Genomic DNA, 21,141 nt, shown 5'->3' on the forward strand with positions numbered 1-21,141 from the left:
GGCAAACTTTCCCATGAATGTCAGTTTTTGAGGCCAAAATATGGCCTGCATCAGACTTTGTTTTTGCTGTGTCATAACACATATTGTCCCTGACGTCTAGTTAAGGGGCGAGGAGTCAGCAGTGAAGGGCGGTATAAAACAGAGCAGTCAATCAAAGAGGCTTTTCAGAAACTGAATCATCGCACCCAGGAGGGGCCCCTGAGCACACGGTCATAAATATCTGATGGCTGAAGGCTCATGGGCCCAGTGTAAATTGTATTAAGTATATTAAAAAATATATCATCAAGTATTTACCAATAACAGTTCAATTAAATCCAGTTTATCCCTCTCAAAGTAGTTCTATTCAGTCTGTGAATATAGTATGTGTATGCATATGTATGTATATATAACCTTGGTGACATATCAGCTTTAATTGCATTGTGGGAAATGTAGGATCAGTATTTCTGGGGCTTGATTCGTGTTAAAGTCAGAACATCTCACCCTCTTCTTGCTTCAATTTCAACCATTTTTATTTATTTATTTTCTTAAATGTGTCCTGCGAGTCCCTGTGAGCTTCTTCCTCTAACCTTTTCAAGTAACCCACTTTTCGGTTTTAGACCTACATTTACTAAATCGAGCATTTCCAGTGTTTTCTACTCCATTTTCAGGGGTAAAGACTGAACTACATTTCTCCCAACTGTTACAGACACTAATTCGTTTGCGGGCAATGATTTTACGTCGGCTTCTAAATGATGACACATTAATATAGATGAATCTTTGAATTTTATGAATACTTGCATTGTGATATTGTATCTTTTGCTGAAGGACATTCTAAACACTTGCTCCACCCCTGAGGAACACTGGCTAATTTCAACTTAACACAACGCTGTACATACTTTCACCCCTCGCTTGTACTGAATCCCCCTTTTGTCCTCCAGTATTTATACCCAACAGCGTGACTGTTCTGTATTTCTGCCACTCACTGTTCCATTAAATGTCAGGAGGAATTAAAGGCGAAGAGAGAGGCGCAGCCTGAATAATGTAATCTGCGAGGCATTAATTGACTGCAGTTTGCTACAAAGAACCCGGTGAAAGTCTCGGATGCGAGAAGAGGAATCGATAATTTTGCCCAGAAGAGATGTTTTGTTGTGGCGCCCTCAGATATGAATATTAATGACTTGTGGTGGGGTGAGGGGGGTGTGTGTAACACATAGACCATCTAATAAAATAACAGAGATGATATAGATTTTCCAGACTAATAAAGCTAATACATCATCTGCAGTACAAATGAGATAGTGGACACTCCAGTAAGTCCACTTTATCGCCTGGATGAAGGGAGGCAACACAGACACTATTATTGCAATAATCTGCAGTGTTATTTGGAGAATATAGTAAAAAAAAATAATAATTGTGCATTTGCTCTGCTCGTGTGTGAAGACACCTTACTGCACAAGCCCGTGTAATGACATTTCAGGTCACAAGACATGATTCGTGTCTGGCTCCGACGGAAAACAAACACAGGCAGTGTTCAAAATGAATTGTAAATAGTCACAGTTGGTTACTGGTGTACTGTTTGGATTCAGGTCTGTGAGCGTGTTTGACTATGCGCTTTGAGCGTGTGCATGTGTAAACAACAGCGTTTTATTTATATCTTTAACCGTTTGTTACCTTTACACCTTTCAGCGTCGTTATGAGCGCTACGATTAGTGCAATTGCTTCCACGTAATTGCATCGCACGTGATCTGCGCTTGCCTCTAAACGTGACCATCCATAGTCATTAGAGCGAAGGTTCCAGAGCTCATACCCAACAAGAGGTACTTAGCAATAATGCACTGCCATTTTTCATCATTATTGTGCAAATCTATGCAGCAAAGTGCATCAAAAAGTCATCACGTCACCAGCTCGTTGGGGTTATTGAAGAGAATATACCCAGGTAACAAAGTCATCCAAACTTTCAAGGTTTCACAGATTTTATGACAAACTATATATATATTTGTGAGTTTATTTATCTTAATACATGCATCAATAGTCTAATTTAGTTGCTATATGGGCGCCTTGCTTGCCAAGCTTTATTTCATAAGTGATTTAATTTATTTGAACTCAGCCCCTGAAGTAAAGAATCTCTCTGAACACAAGCACACACTTGGCTAATGTCTCACCTTTACAGGAGCATATTGCTTATGAGTCTCATAGGATCAAGCTGCGGAGGATGATTCGTCTTCCCCGCTGTGCATGTGTGCGTGTGTCGTTTTGTTTGCCTGTGCGGGTTTGCATACCTTAAATGATGCGCGTCTGCATACAAATCCATAAGCATTTATTTATTCATGTCGGAGTTGTATCTGTGTTTGTGTGAGCGTGTGGTTCTTGCAAAGGAGCGTCAGATACATCAATTATGATAGAAAATGGAGGAATTAGAGAGGGTCCGTCGTTTTTTTCCCCAGAGAGAGGGGGAGAAAATGAAAAGTCATGCAGAAAAAGCACGGTTGGTGGAAAACCCTGCAGCCATTGTTGTGTGATTAAGAACTAGGTTTGAGCCATCGTGGGGGGTTAAATTATTCACACAGCAGGAAAACAGCCAAATGGTGTTTACACAAGTACATGCATGCACATATACACACGCACTGCGGAGGACTGATAACACATCGAGTGAGAATGTCAGTGTTTTAGGGTGTAGATGCAGCTCGGGGTGTCACAGATGGTGCACTGCAGAGGCTAGAGGAGTCCACATACATGTACAGTAGAAGATATACAGATTTTTTGTAATATTGCAACTCTTTATTTCCTGTTTATCAGTTACAACTTCTGTTTATATTCTGTACAGCACTGAAGGCACACAAAAAAAAACAAAGATATAATGGAACATAGGTATATACAAAATATACAGAATAAATAATTAAATCTAGTTAAGTAGAAAAGCTACAGAGTGTGTGCTTACGTGAACTGTTTCAAAGTTGAATGAGTTTTCCAAGAGTGTGACAGGAGCGTCAATCCTGACAGCGTCCACTTTGCAATGTCAGTCCATTGCTTTTAATAAAAGCCGAGAAAAGTTGGCTGCGGCTTCGCTGTCGGCTCGTTGGTGACGTGGTCCGTGTGCTAACAGGTTAATGCGCCTCAAAAACAATTCAGAAAAAAACCCAAAAAAACAGTTCTGAATCAGCCAATGTCAGCACGAGGAAAGGAGCGGCGCTCCTTAATGCTGTTTGAATATCGTCAGACATAAATTAGTGACGTGAAAACACAATCTCGCACGCGCTTGCACAAACACACACACACACACACACACACACACACACACTCATGAAGGATCATACGCATTTGTGGCTCATTTTTTTCCTGGCAGAAAAAAAAAACAAACAACAAAAATAAAAAGGAACAAACAAAAAGTTTCAGCAGGACTCTGTTGATTGTCATGCACCATCTTATGGCATTTGATTAGTGCAATGCATTTATACAAGATTACAGTTGTGTAATAATATACTGTACTCTAAGTGCTGTACTTTCTGATTGAGAGAAGAAGAAAACATCCTTTTCTGTGAATATCAGCAGTTTGTATAAAAATAAATAAAAGGTCCTATGACTGCAGCTGTGCAGTGTTCTGGATCGATCAAAGGACACGACAGAAAAATAGCAGTGGAACCACACTCCCTATTACTGCTTTTCAATGTACAGTTGGCATTTTGCTAACTCTACGGCACGATGAGCATTCTGGTTACTGCATTCCAGCTGGCTTATGTTGACAGAGGGTGTAATCAGGTCATACCCAGAGTCAGGATAGACTGATTAAACAGAAATTCTGGGTCAAGTGGTGATTGAAATTCACTCACTTCCTCCAAACATCTGCTTTATCCTATCAGGGTGTCAGACGTGGGGGTGGAGCGAGATGGGTGCGCTGTGCCGATCAATTCATTTGGCGGCGGGCGCGCCGTGGAAATTTAATCAATCATAAAAAAAGCTGATTGAGTGGATTTCAAAACATGTTTTTTTCAAACCTGCGATACCTTCCTTTAAGTTACATTTGGCCAAATATACTACACCTTTCACCAGCTACATAACATGGCTGTCAACAGATAAAAAGGTAACAAAAAATAAACCAGTTACATTCTGTGCTACAATTAAACTTAAAGTGATGTGCCCATGATATATATTTCACACTGTGGAAAGTACAAGAGGGCAAACAGGACAAGGCACTTGGTTTAAAACATAATATACTATATAGTTGTTGTTGTTGTTTTTTTTTCTGTTTCAGCTCAGTTAAATGCAGTTTGATGCTCCAGAACCTCCAAGTAGTCCGGCTCAGTATGCAAGTTAGCCTTAAGTTCAAAGTACTCATTCTTAGTTTGCTCAAGCATGACCTTGCGTGGTCGTGAGTACATAATTGTCTCCATAAGCTTTAACTCCTCCTGGTGCCCAGGGACCTGCATGTCTACAGCAGGCTGAAGCTGGGGCATGTTTTTCCTAAGGTACTCTGTTATTCCGAGCTGCTGCAGCTCCTTCTCCCTCTCCAGAATATTCCTGTACAAGGAGTTGGGGTTTCCGAGTGTGACAAACTCTGTGGGGCACTCTCCGGTCATGGGTCTGAACTTTAAGCTGGGGTTGCCCGTGAGCGGCGATGTGTTCTCCTTCTCCATGATACTCCGGCAGAGGTGATGCTTGGTGCCGGGCTCGTCGAGGCTGTAATCCAAATCGTCGTGCTCCTTGTGCTGGGAGCAGTAGGTGGGGTTGCGACAGATCTGCACGATGGGGCTGTGTGATCTCTCCTCGTACAGGGTGGAGGACCCCGTTCTTTGTGTCAGAGTGTGGTGTGTGGTTTTCTGCCCATACATGCTGTAATGTAAGTGAATGGGACTGCTGCTGGTGTTTTCTCTCGGCTGCTCCTCCGCTGCTTTTTTCTTTGCCTTTCGCCGCCGCCGGTGCACCACAAACACCACCAAACCGGCTGAGCAGAATATGATCATGAGCACAAACATAAGAAGGCTTAAGATGAGCACAGAGAGGGGGACGGTGTCCGTGAGCGAGCTGAACAAACCCTTGTCGCCTTGGTCGGGCCCCAGCGTAGCAGTCACGCTCTCTTCCCCACCTGGGGACATGGGGTAGTAGGTCCCAAGACCGGAGCACAGCATCTCATGCCGGAGGCTCCTTAACTCAGCGCTCATCACTTTGTTCGGGGTATGACACAAAATGGAGCCCACCACTGTGTCCTTTCTGAGCTTCTCCACCCATTGTTTGAGACTGAGCAAGTCACAGCTGCAGTCCCAGGGGTTGTCCTCTAAATAAATCTGCTCCAGTGAGTCAAGTTGATCAAGCACGTTGCTCACTGGCAGGTGCATAAGTAGATTTTTCCTCAGGTTCAATTTGGTGAGGGGCACGTTGCGGAATATCTGCGCTGGGAGGGAGCTGAGCAGGTTGTTATTTAATGACAACAGCTTCAGGTTTGGCAGGGGATTAAATGTGCCTGGGGCAATCTCTTTGATGAGGTTGTATTCCAGATACAGGTATTCAAGGTTGTGGAGTCCAACGAACATTGTGGAGAAGAGTTTCTCAATTCTGTTGCCGTTCAGGTAAAGTTTTTTCAAACTGCTCAAGCTGAGGAAAGTTTCATTATCGATGTAATCGATTCGGTTGTTCGCCAAGTTGAGCAATTCTAAAGTATCGTACGTGACAAAATCATACTTCAAGAGTTTCTGAATCATATTTCCCGTCATGACCAGTTTAGTGGGGCTTTGCTGAAGTATTCCGATATCTGACACCTTTTGAATTCCTCTGTCCTGACAATGCATCAAAAAGCCAGCCACAGGGTGATTGTGACAAGAACAGTGCTCCACACAAGAACTGAAGGGAATCTGAGATGGTGTCGGTACCTTGGCGTCATCTTTGGCGTTGACCAACTTAGGAATCTGAGACACTTTGGATGAGGGAGTAACAACCATATCCAGCGACTTTGATGGCTCCTCCAGGTTAATATCTGCGTGGGACGGGCACAGAACATCCCGCTTGACTTTAGCTAGAATAGTCCCTTTAAGGTGATGCGGTGTGGTGCAGACCACATCCCCGATTGCCGACTGTGCCCTCATGTTCTCCATCCAGATCTTTAAATGTAAAATATCACAGTCACAGATCCAGTCGTTGTCTTCCAGAAGAAGTTCCATTATTCGCCCTATGTGCTCCAAAAACCCAACGTAAGGCAGCGTCTGGAGTTTGTTGCCACGCAAGTCCAGGTGGGTCAGGGGCACGAACCGGAAAATGTTGTTGGGTAAAAACTCGATGGAATTATCATTGAGGATGAGGACCTTGAGGCGGATCAGTTTGTTGAAGGCCCCCGGCTCGATGACCCGAATGAAATTTGTGTCAGCTTGGAGAAACTCCAAATTCACCAGGCCTTGAAAAGTATCCTCCTTTAGAGTTACGAGGAAATTGCTATTTATGTGGAGTTTTTTCAGTGAGCCAAGAGTGCTGAAGACCCCTGGTTCCAGCTCTTGTATGCTATTACCCCCAATGTGCAGCGAAAGGGCACTCTTAAGCCCTTCCATTTCCTCGGCGCGGAGCTCGACCAAGTCATTTTTGTAAAGGTTCAGGTGGAAGGGCACCCCTGACGGGACTTTGATTTGGGAGATTTTGCTGATGTTTCTCTCCTCGCAGTTAAGATGAAGGATGCCATCCTTTACCTCACAGGAGCACAAGGAGTCACAAGACTCACTAATAGAGGATGATGTCTGTGAGGGATGGATTTCTTGGGATCGGGCCACAGCGAGAAACAAGGCGATGAAAATGATACAGGGCAGCATTTCGGTCTGAGATATCTGTGAAGAAACATGGGCAGAAAGGGGGTGGGGAGGGGGAAAAAAAAGAACATTAAGTGTATGTTGTTTGATAAATCATGCAAAATTTGACACAAATTAAATGTACTGTTCTGAAATTCTAGATTCTGTTAAATGATATTAAATCCCAGCGATGCTCATGTTATACAAGTTTCATGTGTTGCATGAACTTTGTTGTGGGCGTAAAGTGTAATAGCGTAAAATTACATTTATGGGGGCATCATATGCATGAGGGGAGGTCACACTCACTATTGTCTTTATGTAGTATAAATGCATTAATTATATATAACAAGAAAAGGCAGTGCCCACTATTCTACGCTCCTTTAATTCAGTAATATTAATACTGTTTTTAAATGTTCCTTCATAAAGTTATCACTATTATTGTCTCTTTCTGAATTTATCCCCATGTGGCCTTAAAACTAGTTAGCAATGTTGTCCTGGGTGGAGTTAAACCGAGTGTAGCAGCTAATGGGAATCCACATCAGAATCCACAGTGTCTAACAGGACACTGCATTTTACCAATGAGTACATACATTTCACAGGGTGAGCAATGGCAGAAAGACAGCGTCTCTCCGCAGTGACTCACAATGGAATGATGGTCCATTTAAAGAACGGACTTTCTCATTTGACTGATTTTTCTATGCAGACTCATCTGAACAAAGACTTACTCGGTGTGAGTCATGCAAATGCAGAAGTTATTTTAGTGCAATGCAAGACAAAGCGCTGAAAATGAATGGCCGTGTCTTCGCGGTTCGATCAATTAACTCTCACTCGGCTGGACTTGAAGGGAGCTAATCATAAACCGAACCTATGTTCAATCAATCTGATTTCATATGCTGCTAATGTGATTGTGTTATTCCACTGTTCTGTGCAGTGAACTAAAGCATCTGCAGCAGCACTGTCCGCTGAAACCCAGCTCGGCCGAGCTCTTATGAGGAGCTGTGAGCAGGATTTATGTTGAATGACCAGGGAAATGCCGAAATGTGATTTTAATGATGAGCGCCTCAGCGCCACATCTCAACCCATTATATTAATTTGACTAAAATCACAATGGATCAAAGGCGAGATCACTGTCTAGGGGGGTGGTGGAGTATACACATCTTCCCGTGATTATGGATAACTAAATATCCGCTGTTAACTAACAGAATTCTTCAAAGAGACATGGGAAGATGACAGGAAGACACAGCTGTTCCTGTTCACAGATCCGATTAGCATCTGGAAAGCTTCGTTATAACAAGACTAGGCAAGTTCAGCCGATACTGCTCGTTGAGAAGAGTGTTTGTGCGGAGCTGAACCCTCTGACTCATGATCCTTCTATAAATGGCACTCGACCCTCTTTTGACCAGAAAATAGTTCCTCCCTATTGAAAGTTGATGAGACGTCGGGCACATTTTCAGGGGGTGTTTGCAAGTGCCTGTGCAGGTAGTGCGTCATGAAATGTGGTCTGAATAGAGTGCACACATATAGAATGTACATCTATCCTATTTACTGCTATATATTATGAGGTAGGGTTGGTCTAACCGACCCTGTATACAATGAGGACAGCGTGCAAGGAGACTCAAATCCCTCAACAAATCTCTGAGGTCCAGAGACAAGAGCTGGACTCCTGCAACGTCTTTCTCCTTCACCCTTTCTGCCTATTTGTGTCTCAAAACATTTTTTGTGCTGTTGGGTGAAGTCAAAATTATTGATGAACACTGAGTCAACACTATCTCCGACATCTTTGATGTATTCAGGCACATACCTCAAGGTCACGCTAAACTTTTCAGCCACTACAGGATCGAGACTCGCACTGCTCGCTCCAACCCGGGCAATGCTGAAATCTAACAAACCCACCAGACTAAAACAAATAAATACATCTATAAATATCACGACCAACAATCTGCTAACAGTGTGAAATAAAAGTTCACCAACTAAATACATTAATAATCCCCTTTACTAATTTCTACAGGGAATCACCGCAACATCAGACAGAATACACCAGAATAATTAGTTGCATGTCCTCGCCTCCAGGGACATGCAGTGCTCTGAGTCAGCCTGCATAGTAATACGCGAACAAATGAGAGACGTACCATTGCAACATCCTTTCAAAGTAAAAAACAGTAATTGTGCACGCAGTGTAAAAGGTATTTCTCTAATGGCGAGCAGAGATCTTCAGGTAGCTATTTTACATTTCAGAAGGAGACCTTTGATGTCATCTTCTATCTTACAAAGCTGAAGGTGTTATTGATGCTCATTTTACAGCTTCACTGAAAGGAAGCCTTCAATGTAATTAGGTGTTTGCTTCATACGATACAGACGTCTAGCATTTTTCTCCTGCACTTTAGGTCATGTTCATCCATCTACATGTATAGTATTTACAAAAATGATAAAGGTGTGCACAAAATCTGCCACATTTGTAAAGCCAACACGAGCTAACAAATAATCATCTTGAACCAATGATAGGGAGAAAATAGGATTGTCTACAGGCTCCAATTACCAGTGTTTATCATTGGAAGATAATATGGTCAAATATAATGCGAAACTGAAATCTAATTCGTCAAACCTATTAAATATGTATTGTTTGGACGGTGATAAGGTTGAGAAAATAGCTCCAAAACACAGAAGCCGAGAATATCTTTGGCCATTTCCTTTTGCTTACTTATCAGTACCTGCTTGTTCAGGAGTCTGGTGGTGGTCATGGTACCGGAGGCACTCACCTCCGTGACCCTGGTGGCTCGCAAGACAATGCAAAATGAAACAGGCTATTGACAGATGTTATCGCTCGCTGCATGATAACGCTGCTGCGGGCAGATATGGAAATGCATTAGCCGTGTGCGCAGCTCGCCTGTATTTCAAAAACAGACTACTGATCCATTTCTCAGGTAATCAATGTTGCATGGGACTGAGTGTGACGGGCACGAGCTGATGAAACACTCGTCCGGTGCCAGTCTTCCGCCGTGCATCTCCTGCAGCTCACACAATTCAATTAGAGATCTGCTGAAGCCCTGTGAGATCTCCCCTCATGCATGTGCGTGAAGCCATCTCATCGTCCGACAGCAAATGAGATGATAAATACAGAGCTGAGAAGGAGAGAGAAAAATATGTCGATAGAATATTTATCACACATTGAGCTTTTTCTACAGGAGCTGTAACATACACAATAGGCGTCGGCCACTTACAGGCCCAAAAATAGCATGTTCACACTTCATTTGGGCCAACTATGAAGTGTATTGTTCTAGTGCAGTGAAGTGCTCCATAATGTCACGGAAGTACAGCGCGCCCTCGTGAGTATAGTATCATGTCACAGTGGAGAAAGTCGTGCCTTTCTTGTGACACATGTTCATATGGCACGCAGATACCGCAGCGGTGCAGAACGCTGCTCTGACAAACTGCTGTCTTTTCATGTTGACAAGATTTATTCATATTCGCTCATAATATACTGTTACTCAATGCTAAAGATGATGACTCAACAGGCAACAGAATGAGCAGCTGAGTATCGCCACACAGATCACTCACAATGATGTGTGTGAAGTTGGACTGTTGGACCTTATAGTTCCCGCAAGGGAGTTCTCTTTCACCTTCTTCACAGGAAGGTCAGAGGTTAGGCTCGGCTACAGCAGAGCAGAGCTCGTGGACACACCTTTGTTTTCACACAGTTTTTCTGTGCACCCAAATTTGGGGCACAAATTGATTAAAATCGGTGTTAGTGAGCGCTTCTCTGCCAGGATAATCCATCAAGCTGACAGGCGTGGCACATCAAGGAGCTGACTGAACGTGATTATTGCACAGGTGTGCCTAGGACTGGTCACAATAAAAAAATAAAATTCTATCATTTATCTTGAAAATCCCCGAGCTGTGGATTTCACCTTGCTCTAGTCGCAGATACTCCCAAGCTTAACGAAGGGGGGGGTTTGTGGACCAGAAATCCAGTGAGTGTCTGGTGTGACCACCATTTACCTCATGCAGTGTGACACATCTGGGTGGGTGACATGTCTGCTGAGTGTGCAGTACATGCAGGAAGTGGGAAGTTTTCAGCTTCCAGGGATTCTGTATAGATCCATGCAATGTGGGGGCTGTGTGTTATCCCGCTGCAGTGTGAGGTGGATGAATGACATAACAATGGGCCCGAGGATCTCGGTGCATCGAAATTGCCATCGATAGACTACTTATGGAGGTGAAATGAATATTCCGCCTCGTGCAGACTGCACACTCCCTCAAAAACGACATCTGTGGCATTGTGTTCGCGTGATAAGACGGCACCTTTTAGACTGCCCTTTTGTTATGACCAGTCCGAGGCACACCTGTGTAATAACCGCTGTTTAATCAGCGTCTTGATACGCCACACCTGTTAGACAAATTGATTATCTTGGCAAAGTAGCTCATTTGCGGACAAAATGAAAGAAGGAAACCATTTGAGTGCATCGAGTAAGTCTTTTACTCAAAGACAAAAGAATTCAGATATTTTCATTCAGTGTACATTACTAACCTCAACTCATCCACTTTATTTTCATACTTGGCTGTCTACCAGAGTACAACCAACTGACACTAACAGGCTTGAGACATTAGACTAACTGGCACCAGAGGTCTACGCGAACACAAAAAAAAGCTTTGGCAAAGCATGTAGCTCCGTTTCTTAATGAGGCCAAGTCACAGCATTGAAATTCTCACAAAAAAAAAAAAAAAAAAAAAAAAAAAAAATCACAATTATGTTGAAATGGATACACATATCGTGCTTATTGTAACCTCTCAATCCAACAGTCAGACACTGCTTGACTTTGACGAAGCTTCCCTATACATCTGGAGCCGAACTGAGCATGTAATCTTTACTGAGGAGCAGGGAGCACGAGCTTTCCACCGATTTTGCACTCTTCAACCGAGATGGTCAGAATGCTGCAGTGCCACTCATCTTTGTCTTCTGTACATCTGCCACAGTCTGCAGACACCGTATGTGATGACACAACATGGACATGGGTTTGAGCTCTCTCTAGTCGTGTGTACATTATCCGTTTGGCAGTTTAGGACATTATTTTTAGATAATATGAACATATCTGACGTCATGTTCGTTCCTCGTCACTGTCAGGCTGCTGGAGCCACAAATAGCCCATAAGGCAGACGCCTAATTCCTTTCCCTGTAGTTTGAGGCAATGTGATGTACAAGTATGAAAGGCCTGTTATCCCTACTGACACCCGAGAGAAAGAGCCTTTCTTCTAACTCCGTCACGACCGATAAAAGTCACTTTATATTTGTGCTTTTAAAAAACATATCCAATGGATACCTTGTGGAGAGAATTTTCTCGGTTTTAACTTGTTTTAAAAGGCTCCGCAGCCACCTCAGTTCTTAGCGTTTTATGACCTCAGCCCTCCTCATTGCTAGGCTACCTGCAGTCATGGTGATTTATGGGTCTTGACAACTAGGAGGCTGAGGGAGTAGATTTTAATTCACTGAAGTCTGAGGTGCCCTGTCACAATCATATAAATAGTGTTTAATATACTGGTGTATCATCTAAGAGCTAAATGTAAATGTAATCTGAACTCCATAACATGGATCAAGCGCAGTGTCGGTGGATATAAATTGTTCTTTGACTGTGTATTATTCTTAGACTCATTAGTGGAACTTGTGTGGGAAACAAACTCAGCTAAATGCCAAACTATGCCTCAATGCAGACGCCAAGGAACTCGTGCTCTCATGATGGCGGCAGGCTCGTGGTACATGACAGCTTTGGTGTCAGAGGAAACGTGCAGAGAATGGTGGCCTATGCTTTTCTATTCATCTGCTTTCTTTTGGGATAGCCACAAAAATCAATACACACTGAGCACCATTTGCAGCTCAAGGAATTGCAGTATAGCATCAAATAATTTGACCAAACTTGTTCTGGTAAAATAAACCCTAAATGCTCCACCTGGAGAGGAGTTAAGCTGTGGCAACCCACAGTTCTTCACCACCAAGGACCATGCAGAAACAAAGATCCTCTTGGCAGTGTTGCATGCACACAGCCTCGGTGGCGATGGGGGTGGGGGGGGGATCATGTCCCGTGCTCTGCTGGCTGTTACAAAAGGGCTGCATCTTTAGAAACATCAGCAGTGGCCCGTTAAAAAGCTAGATCAGCTGTGCGCTCTTCTCGTGCCGTGCAGGAGTTCAGACAGCTGGCAGCTGATCATATGGAAAGACACAAGCGGCGGAGAGTGATGCACTGAACTGCTCTGCACATACATGTATGTGAGCATTAACTCACATAAACACATTCTCAGTCTGTCCCTACCTTGTGCACTGCATTGCTCTCCTCTCTTCCTGTTCTCAGCTGGTGGGCCTTCATTTCTGATAGCAAACATATGCATGATAGAACTAATAATAGCAGCACAAAGACTGCATGCAGGGGAGGGGGGGGTGGCTCAGCTCCCCTGGCAAGCGCGATTTAGAAGGCTTGCATTTCAAATGGTCTGTTTAACTAATGTGCAGTAATTAGTTCTCCAGAAATGAGCAGGCAGATTACACCAGTGTATTGTGGTATCAAGGTGCATTTTGTAAGGAAAAGACATCTGCACTGAGCAGATGTACGTTTTCCGTGTAAATTTATTGTCCCTATAAAAAATAAAAAAAGGGGGGTAGCATTTAATTTAGGAGCGGGCAAGCAGGGTGCAGCAGGACTGCTAAATTGTAGATAAATTCATTTAGAATGGGCTACCCAGTGTAGAGGCAGCTGTGTCTGGAAATATTGGCACATCACAAGAAAAACAAACAGTTTTTCTCCTGATTGTTGCACAGTAAGATCCTGGCACTAATAATTCAGTGTATACAGTTGAGTTTATGAGTTGCTTAGAAATATTCAGCAAGAATCTGGTATTCTACTTTAAGTTAGGCTGTCCTACATAATCGCCCTGAGTCTCTTTCGTCTTTATCTGTTCTCAGCTGAATTGCCCCTTTTAAAAAAAACAGGAGCACCCACCCTCAGTAGAAAGGGCCACAGGGTACCAGTAATGACGGTCTTATGATTCAGTCCACAAATAGGTGGAGATCTGCCGCCTGATACTCAAACTTCAGTCTCAGAGGAGCCACACGTTATAGGTGAAGGACCTGCTGACAGAGGATAAACAATAGAAAGGGCACCACCTAGAACATTGTGCAGTGTCGCCACAACACGACTAAGAGGCTAATCCGAGTAAAGGTCATGTTGACCACAAAACGTGCACGCCGCTTTGTTTTAAAAATGACTACTGTTAATGCAAGTGCAAATGTGTATTTTATTATCACCTTCTTATGCAACTAAAGATGCAAAACATGGACACTTCTAGCCTAAAGTAAGACTATTACAGTCAGATTACAGTGCCGTGTATTTGTGTCTGTGCCGTCTTTAATTGGCAGACGTATAATTGGTGTAAATTATAATATACTGTATGATTACAGTTCATCAGCAGAGCCCCGCTGAGTTTGCTAATTGGACAAACTATGACTTCTAACTTTAAAAACACATCTGCTTGTGGATGTAGTCATCTGTGGCAGCTGAATCCAAAATTGCACATGGTATATGTTTTTACATTTCACTGATGGTTGCAGTGGAATTCTCCTGCCCTGTCCTACTTACTGCAAGTGATTCTGCACATTTGGCAACTCGGTGCACATTGTTAAACTTCAGTGTGGGTGACTATGTCGAGCATGTACACGCTCGTGAAAAGAACTGGAAAAAAAAAAAAACTTGCCATAAATAAACAAAACAGTGGTGCCTCAGCTTTAAGCTCTGTGGATTAACTTTTAGCTCACCAAGCAAAAACATACCCAAAGTCCCCTCTGTTCTGGTGACGAAAAGTCATAGCAGGGAGGAAGATTTTTTTGACATTTTTCGCTTCCTGTTTGGGAAACGTGCACTGGCAAGTTTTACATCTGTTTGGATTGTGTGCGTTGTAATTCACTTTCAGCTCTGCCCTCTTGCTATTTATTCAATAGACATGTCCATAATTCATTCCTCTATCACACTGGGATCAGTTGGAAGTTGCATCACGATGCAGAGCCGGCAGAACAAAACTGCACTCCAATCTGACTGATGCACATGCCTGAAGGAAATCCAGTCTACCACCAATGGAAATAACAAGACCTGTTGGATCTGCCAGTACCACGCAGAGACACAGACTTAAACAGCTCAGACAGAGATGGATCTTCTGGGTTGATGGGTAGAAAACATTTTCGCACAGGACTGGAAGATAGCTGCACTCTTGAACCCACAACAGGGTAAACTGGTTGGAAGATGGAAAGATTGATAGATGTCAAGCCTGCGTGCAAATCAGTGTATAATCCATACACAGCTCATCATAGGTACCCTCATTTGCTTTTATATAACACGGTGTTTGCCACAACACAAAAAGTAGGAGATAAAATAAACCTGCATGATGGTCTGGAACTTCAAAAATGACCCAGTTGGGCTGATAAAACAGGAATATTTTTATATAAAAGTCTGCCTAAGTCTATTAAAGTACACTTAAGGCAGAAACTTTAATGCAGATTTAGTTCAAGGTATCTTGTTTTTCTGCCCCTACAGATTTTCTTTTTTAAGATCAGGTACACTGGCTGAGTTAATTGAGTGTCTGATGACTACAGAGACTCTGAGCTGACCTGCACTGTCCTACTGAACGAGACCTTTCAAGACCAATTAAGTAGGAATGCCACGGCGGGCAATTAAAGAGAGCGGGGCAGCATTCTCCAGCTCCTGTTAAAACCTGCTGGAGGAACAAAAGCTTCAAAGTCATATCAGAAAAACATCTCCCGTAATTCCTTGTTTGTGTTTGGGGTGGACTGCTGCCAGGCTCCCATTTTAAAAATGCTTGGAATCATAACAGAAACTAAAGACTGAATGCATTTACAGACAACAGTGCACAAACACACGCGTTGGGCATTAGAAATGTGTGCAGAATCGCACGTGACATTGCTGCAATGGAAGGGAGGGTTGCGTTTCAAACAAAGGCAGCGGGGCGTTTATTGTCCTCAATAATCTGCTCACTGAGCATTTCATCAGAACGCTAACCACAGCCCATCATATTTCTATGTGCTACTTTCTAAACAGCAGGTTTTCCAATATTTATAACACACTCAGAGAGATAGATAGACTCAGCACCTGTCATGAATGTCTCACTGAGAAGACAACAGCCCCCTGTTGCACGGCGCATTGTTATTTCTGTAAAAATGCCAGTTTAAAACATTGATCAGTAACACGACTGTGAAATAATCATGAATCCGTTGTGCTGGAAATGATTTTAAGAGGTCTGGAGCCCAGCTAGGACTTTATCGACTCACCAGACTCCAATAAGAGATCCTCTGGCCTGAAGCTTCCTCCTGCTTCTCTATCTCCTGACAGAGGGGTATACACCAAGCTGAGCATTTAGAGAACGGAGCTATTTTCTTGCAGGTGGTTGAGATAAAGCTCTCCTGGACAACAGCAACACAACAAGGAGTGACTAAGCACAAATGGGAAAGGGATAGTTTTAATAATAGAGGATGCCTTGTCTGGAAGTGACACAGAAAGCGTTTTAAAAATGGGAGTGCTTTCATGAGTCATAAGCTGCTAATTTACACGAGCTGTACCTTATTGCGACACAAAACACGATCAGTGACCCGGCTTGGTCACGGAAGATATATCTTTTGCCCCCCCCCTTTGTCTCCCTATTCACTTGGAGGTCACCAACCAAGACTTTCCTTGCATCCACTAATACTTAAAGTCCGGCTGCTGTTGCTCGGGGGCTGAAACAGAGAATGAGACGGAGATAGTGAGACTTGTTGCGTCCAGCTAGGGGTTGTTTCATTTCAGCCTGACATGGGAGAACAGATTAGAGCCCCCCCTCCCCTTTGCACTCTATTGCTTTAAAAACACACAATGTGTGTCTGCGCCTGTGCACGCACCCTCCCCACAACACTCCAGCCCTGTTTATGTACACGTACGAGCTTCTTGACCGTCTTATCAACTTCCCGGAGCAGTGTACCGAGGCACCAATTACGGTGGGACTTGTCCCTTTTTTTCCTTCTGTATTGGAAGTGATGTGGCTTGCCCTACAGGGTCGACACCACCGCTACACCCACATATCTGCAGAGATTCCGCCGGCGCCCGCGGGCCCTCCACCGCAATCCTGGAGAAATGATAATTATGACATCCGCCCACTCAAGAGGCAAGAGATAGTTCAACTCCCTTGCCCCTTGTTCCAGCCTCTCTCTCTTTTTTTTTTTTTTGTTTGACTGATTCAATATTCTGTGGGCTAGCGCTGCCTGCTTTCTCTATGTCTTGGCTCTCCAATATATCTGCAGGCTTCCTCTGTCTGAAAGTAGTGCACTTTAATAAAGTTTCACAATGCCTCCCCTTCCCTGCTCTGCCCCTGAGCTGATACACTCTTTAAAAACCGCAGACACCTTGGCACTGGTCGGACCAATTTTCACACATTACAACAACACCTTTTTTTCAAAACGCTCATCTGTGCCTCCTTCACCGCAAGCGATTCACTCGATAGGGAGGGGGTGGGGGGGGGGGTCAATAAGGGATGGATTTCCCGCGGCTGGTTGATTATTGATATTGAGCCGGAGAAGAGGGGGAGCGATCTGTCTTCATAAATCCACACATATGCGGACCTCTTGTTAACAATACATTACTGGAGGAAAGGCAGGAGCATGCAGAGAGAGAGAGAGAGAGAGAGAGAGAGAGAGAGAGAGAGAGAGAGGCATGCAAATCTGCAAATTTTTTTGGCCCACATCAATAATTAATCTCAAATTATTCAGACACATTAAGCTTAAGACCATACATGCATTGTATGGAGCGCTTATAGCCGAGCTATTCGGTTCATCCAAGCAAAAAATTGGCATCCAATCTCAATTATGCAATTCACAATTGTGCTAATTAAAAAGACACCTTTTGACTTCATTAACTCGCACCAAAGTGGGACTATAACCTCAGTCTGGCATGGGGAAAAAAATGATATATATATATAAATAAATAAATGCAAGGACAAAAGTGATGAATCTTGACTGCATTCCAGCCTGACTGTGATCTACTGTGCTTAACAGTACAGTACAAATGCTTAATGAGTCCAAATTAGGTTAACTGTGACAGGCATAATGTGCTCCTGCTGGAGCTGGATAACGCTGCTCTCTGATTGGCTGAGCTGCGTGAGAAGTCGTGACGCAGCCTCGGCCATTAAAACACACCTGCGACCACTAAAGAGTAATTAGAAAAAAATACTCATACGCCATCACTGTCTTTAGCCGTGGCTAAATGACGAAATAGGAGGCGTTTTATCGGGCTTTTAAAATAAATAAATGTAGAGCCACTTAGAGGCAAAAAAGTTTAAAAGGATTATTAATAAAAAAAGCACCAGTCCAAGTCCGCACAGTGCCGTAGGATACAGTAACTGCGTGTGTGGCAAACAGCCAGGTGTGCTCAAGCTAATGGAGGACCCCCTCAGGAAAACTCAGCAGCCCTTCTTCTGTTACCTTCCTGTCAAGCCCACGCACTTTTATTATTATTATTTTATTATTTTTAAGATTGTCTCTGCTTTAAAATATCCGTGTTCACACGTCAACCCTATATACTGTATGTATTTACAGTACGAGTGTCCAAAGAAAAACAGGGGGTGTACTGCTCAAAAGCGTACTCGTGCTAGTTTGAACCTGCCCTTAATGTACACCTGGATTCCTTTGCTACCTGCTAGGCTAAAACACACACAGAAAAAAAGAAGAATAAAAAAAAAGTAACACAGTTCAATGTTCAGGTTAAATATACAGTGAAATGTCACAAGGCTTACCGGCTAAAATTGATGGGGAGAAGAAAAAAACAACACAGCGGACGTGCTGGTCCAAATGTCACCGTGCTCAGTCCATCAGTAGACACGGGGAAGCGACGCATTGAAGGCGGGAGGGGGGGGTGTCTAACCTCCACAAGACTTTTTTTCCTCTCCGGTCCACCGCACTCCTTTTTTTTTTTGTTTTTTAAAAAGAGGAAACTTCACAGGGACAGCCAGTCCAATACTTGTCCCCTCGGCTCCTCAGTCTTTCTTGAGTCTGATAAAGCTGTCACACACACACACACGACTAATTATTCCGTTGCTCCTGGAGGCTCGCGGTGAGCTTTCACTCCGGTCCCGGGATGATGAGTACTGTATACAGCTCTCCTCCTCCTCCTCCTCCCACAGCCTCCTCACAATTAATTATGATTAAGTTGCAGGTTCGAGCTACGAAGTGTTTTTTTTCCCCTCTCTCTCTCTTTTTAAATGAGGATATTAATTTCAAATTTTTTTTTTATTATAGTCCACTCAAAAGAACGAAAAGCGCGTCCTTCTCTCGCGCCGCGCCGCGCGCACTGTGTCGTTAACCAATCTGCGATATATTGGAGTTGCTCCGTAATTTGCATGCTGTAGAGGTGGACTACAGAAGGGGGGCGGTCAAGCTTGACACAGTACACAACACAAGCTCCGGCGGAGCCTTTCAGAATAAAAGCCTCAGCCACCAGCTCCAAAATGACTCTGATTTAGATTAGATTAGATTAGATTAGATTCAACTTTATTGTCATTACGCATGTATAAATACAAGGCAACGAAATGCAGTTTAGCATCTAATCAGAAGTGCAAAATCGAAGTGCAATATAGGTATAATACAGGTAATGCAGTTTTTACAGTAGCGCGAAGGCATAATATGTAGAGATTGTGTGCAGATAAAGTGCAATTAATAAGTTAACAGAGTGCATGATACAGATATAACTAGACTAATATTCACATATATTACAATGCTGAACTATACAATACAGATGTATGTTATGTGTTTTTTATTTTTTATTTATTTATTTTTAAACAGAGTATGAACAGCATTTATGTCCCTTTCACACAATGTCCCCTCACACCCACACTCATAAGGGAGCTTGAGAGAGTTTAAAATAGGTAGTGACAGTTTTATTTCCTTCCTATAATATTTCCAACTAAAAAAAAAAAAAAAAAAAAAGCAAAGATTTTATTTTAAAAGGGAAAGTAGCTCAACTTCCGGTATTTCTTTGTCTAAATCTGGTGATTTTTCGATACAGCTGGGGAAGCTCTGTTACACAGAGCTCCTCCTCTTGGAGGTTCTTACAATACCAAAGGAGAAAAAAAAACTTGCATTGATGGGCTTTAAATAGCCTGGCTGCAGCACCAAGCCTAAAGGATGAAACCATATAATAAAGGCATGTACAGTTCCATCCAACAATCCAATCAGTCAATATTAAACTATTCACAAAATGCACAATACAACAGATTCAAGTCCAGTGGCTGAGTCTTAGTGGGAGATGAGCACAGTGGCAGGCTGCACACCTTCCGTCATGCAGCGAACTGGGGTTCAAGCTGCTCCGTGTCCTTGAACATGACACTGAAGTGCGATTGGTTCCAGCTGGGTCGGAGCTCGGTCTGACCTCTGACCTCACAGCGGCGCAAAAGAGCCGAATGTCATTGTTATTCCAGCTCATGCTCCAGTGTGATGAACTAAAAAAAAGCCAAACTTGATAAATCAAAAAGTACAGTACTGCACTGATTCATCTCCTAAACCATCCTGACGGTAATTCTCTGCAGCTTACTGGCTGATCACTTTCAGATGGGTCGGGAACGTCTCCCTCACGCTCTAGTTTCAGACGTCTGCTTCCTAAAGCCGAGTGAGTTTGTCACAGGATTAGCAGAAACTGAACTCCCATCTGGAACATCATAGAAGGGGTGCGAGTCTAAGCTTGACCTGACCAATCACCCAAAACCCAGATAGATCTCCTCGGCAGATGTGGTTGTGGAGGATCGAGGAAGCAAAAGTGAAAAATGACAACCTTGAAAATACTTGAGAAGCTTAGCCCTGGAAAAAAAAAAAATACTGAGGAGTTATTGCAAAATGAAAGTTCTGTTAGCTGACATAATGCTTGCTAATTCATTTTTACAACCTGAGGTCATCCAAAAGTATATTTTGCAAGCAAGTTCATGCATTTAGTTGAAATGAAATCAATATTTAGCAGGGCATAATGGCCAGAATAATATTTTAACAGCTGTGTATATGAAATGGTTTTGAAAGTCACTTTTGAAATAACTCTTCTCGCTCCTTTCAAAACTAAATAAACTGTTCAATCGCTTTAAAAACTTTCTATAGTGGCTTCCCTTTAAATAAAAGCAACAAACCCATTAGGGCCTTTGTCAGCACGTTCTTTATGTGCTGTTCCTAAGTAGTCCAGGTGCTTTATCACACGTTAACTAATAAATAAAATATAAAAGATGCAGATCTGTTGTTTGGGATTTGTTTTCATAGACTGGCTGACATTAGGACCAGACTGGCTGTGTATTGATGTAGCCGTCATCTCAACAAGGAGAGAATGTTCAATTATTTGTCTTTTGTATTGATCTG

At 43.0% G+C, this 21,141-nt stretch overlaps 1 protein-coding gene across 3 annotated transcripts; it reads right to left on the reverse strand.

Moving 5' to 3' along the window:
* Positions 1–2,732: 2,732 nt before the first annotated feature.
* On the reverse strand, positions 2,733–19,169 carry slitrk6 (SLIT and NTRK-like family, member 6). Of its 3 annotated transcripts, XM_019260197.2 has the most exons (3): positions 18,546–19,169; positions 9,446–9,856; positions 2,733–6,776 (listed from the first exon to the last, which is right to left on the reverse strand). In XM_019260197.2, the coding sequence occupies exons 2-3, from the start codon at positions 9,473–9,475 to the stop codon at positions 4,227–4,229; spliced, it is 2,580 nt and encodes an 859-aa protein (XP_019115742.2). In that variant the 5' UTR covers positions 9,476–9,856; positions 18,546–19,169; the 3' UTR covers positions 2,733–4,226. The 3 variants fall into 3 exon arrangements, with proteins under 3 accessions (XP_019115742.2, XP_010735400.3, XP_019115738.2); XM_010737098.3 differs by lacking the exon at positions 9,446–9,856 and having other exon boundaries at positions 18,546–19,167; XM_019260193.2 differs by lacking the exons at positions 9,446–9,856; positions 18,546–19,169 and adding an exon at positions 16,057–16,222.
* Positions 19,170–21,141: the final 1,972 nt, after the last annotated feature.

Source organism: Larimichthys crocea, chromosome XIX (assembly GCF_000972845.2).
Source record: "Larimichthys crocea isolate SSNF chromosome XIX, L_crocea_2.0, whole genome shotgun sequence".
Taxonomy (NCBI): domain Eukaryota; kingdom Metazoa; phylum Chordata; class Actinopteri; family Sciaenidae; genus Larimichthys; species Larimichthys crocea.

What these genes read in the sequence shown, in the direction of transcription:
- slitrk6 (XM_019260197.2), bottom strand. Translation starts at nt 9,475, where the DNA reads ATGACCACCACCAGACTCCTGAACAAGCAG. An exon ending in CCAGACTCCTGAACAAGCAG is followed by an intron (nt 6,777 to 9,445) that starts GTACTGATAAGT and finishes GTTTCTTCACAG; the next exon opens with ATATCTCAGACCGAAATGCT.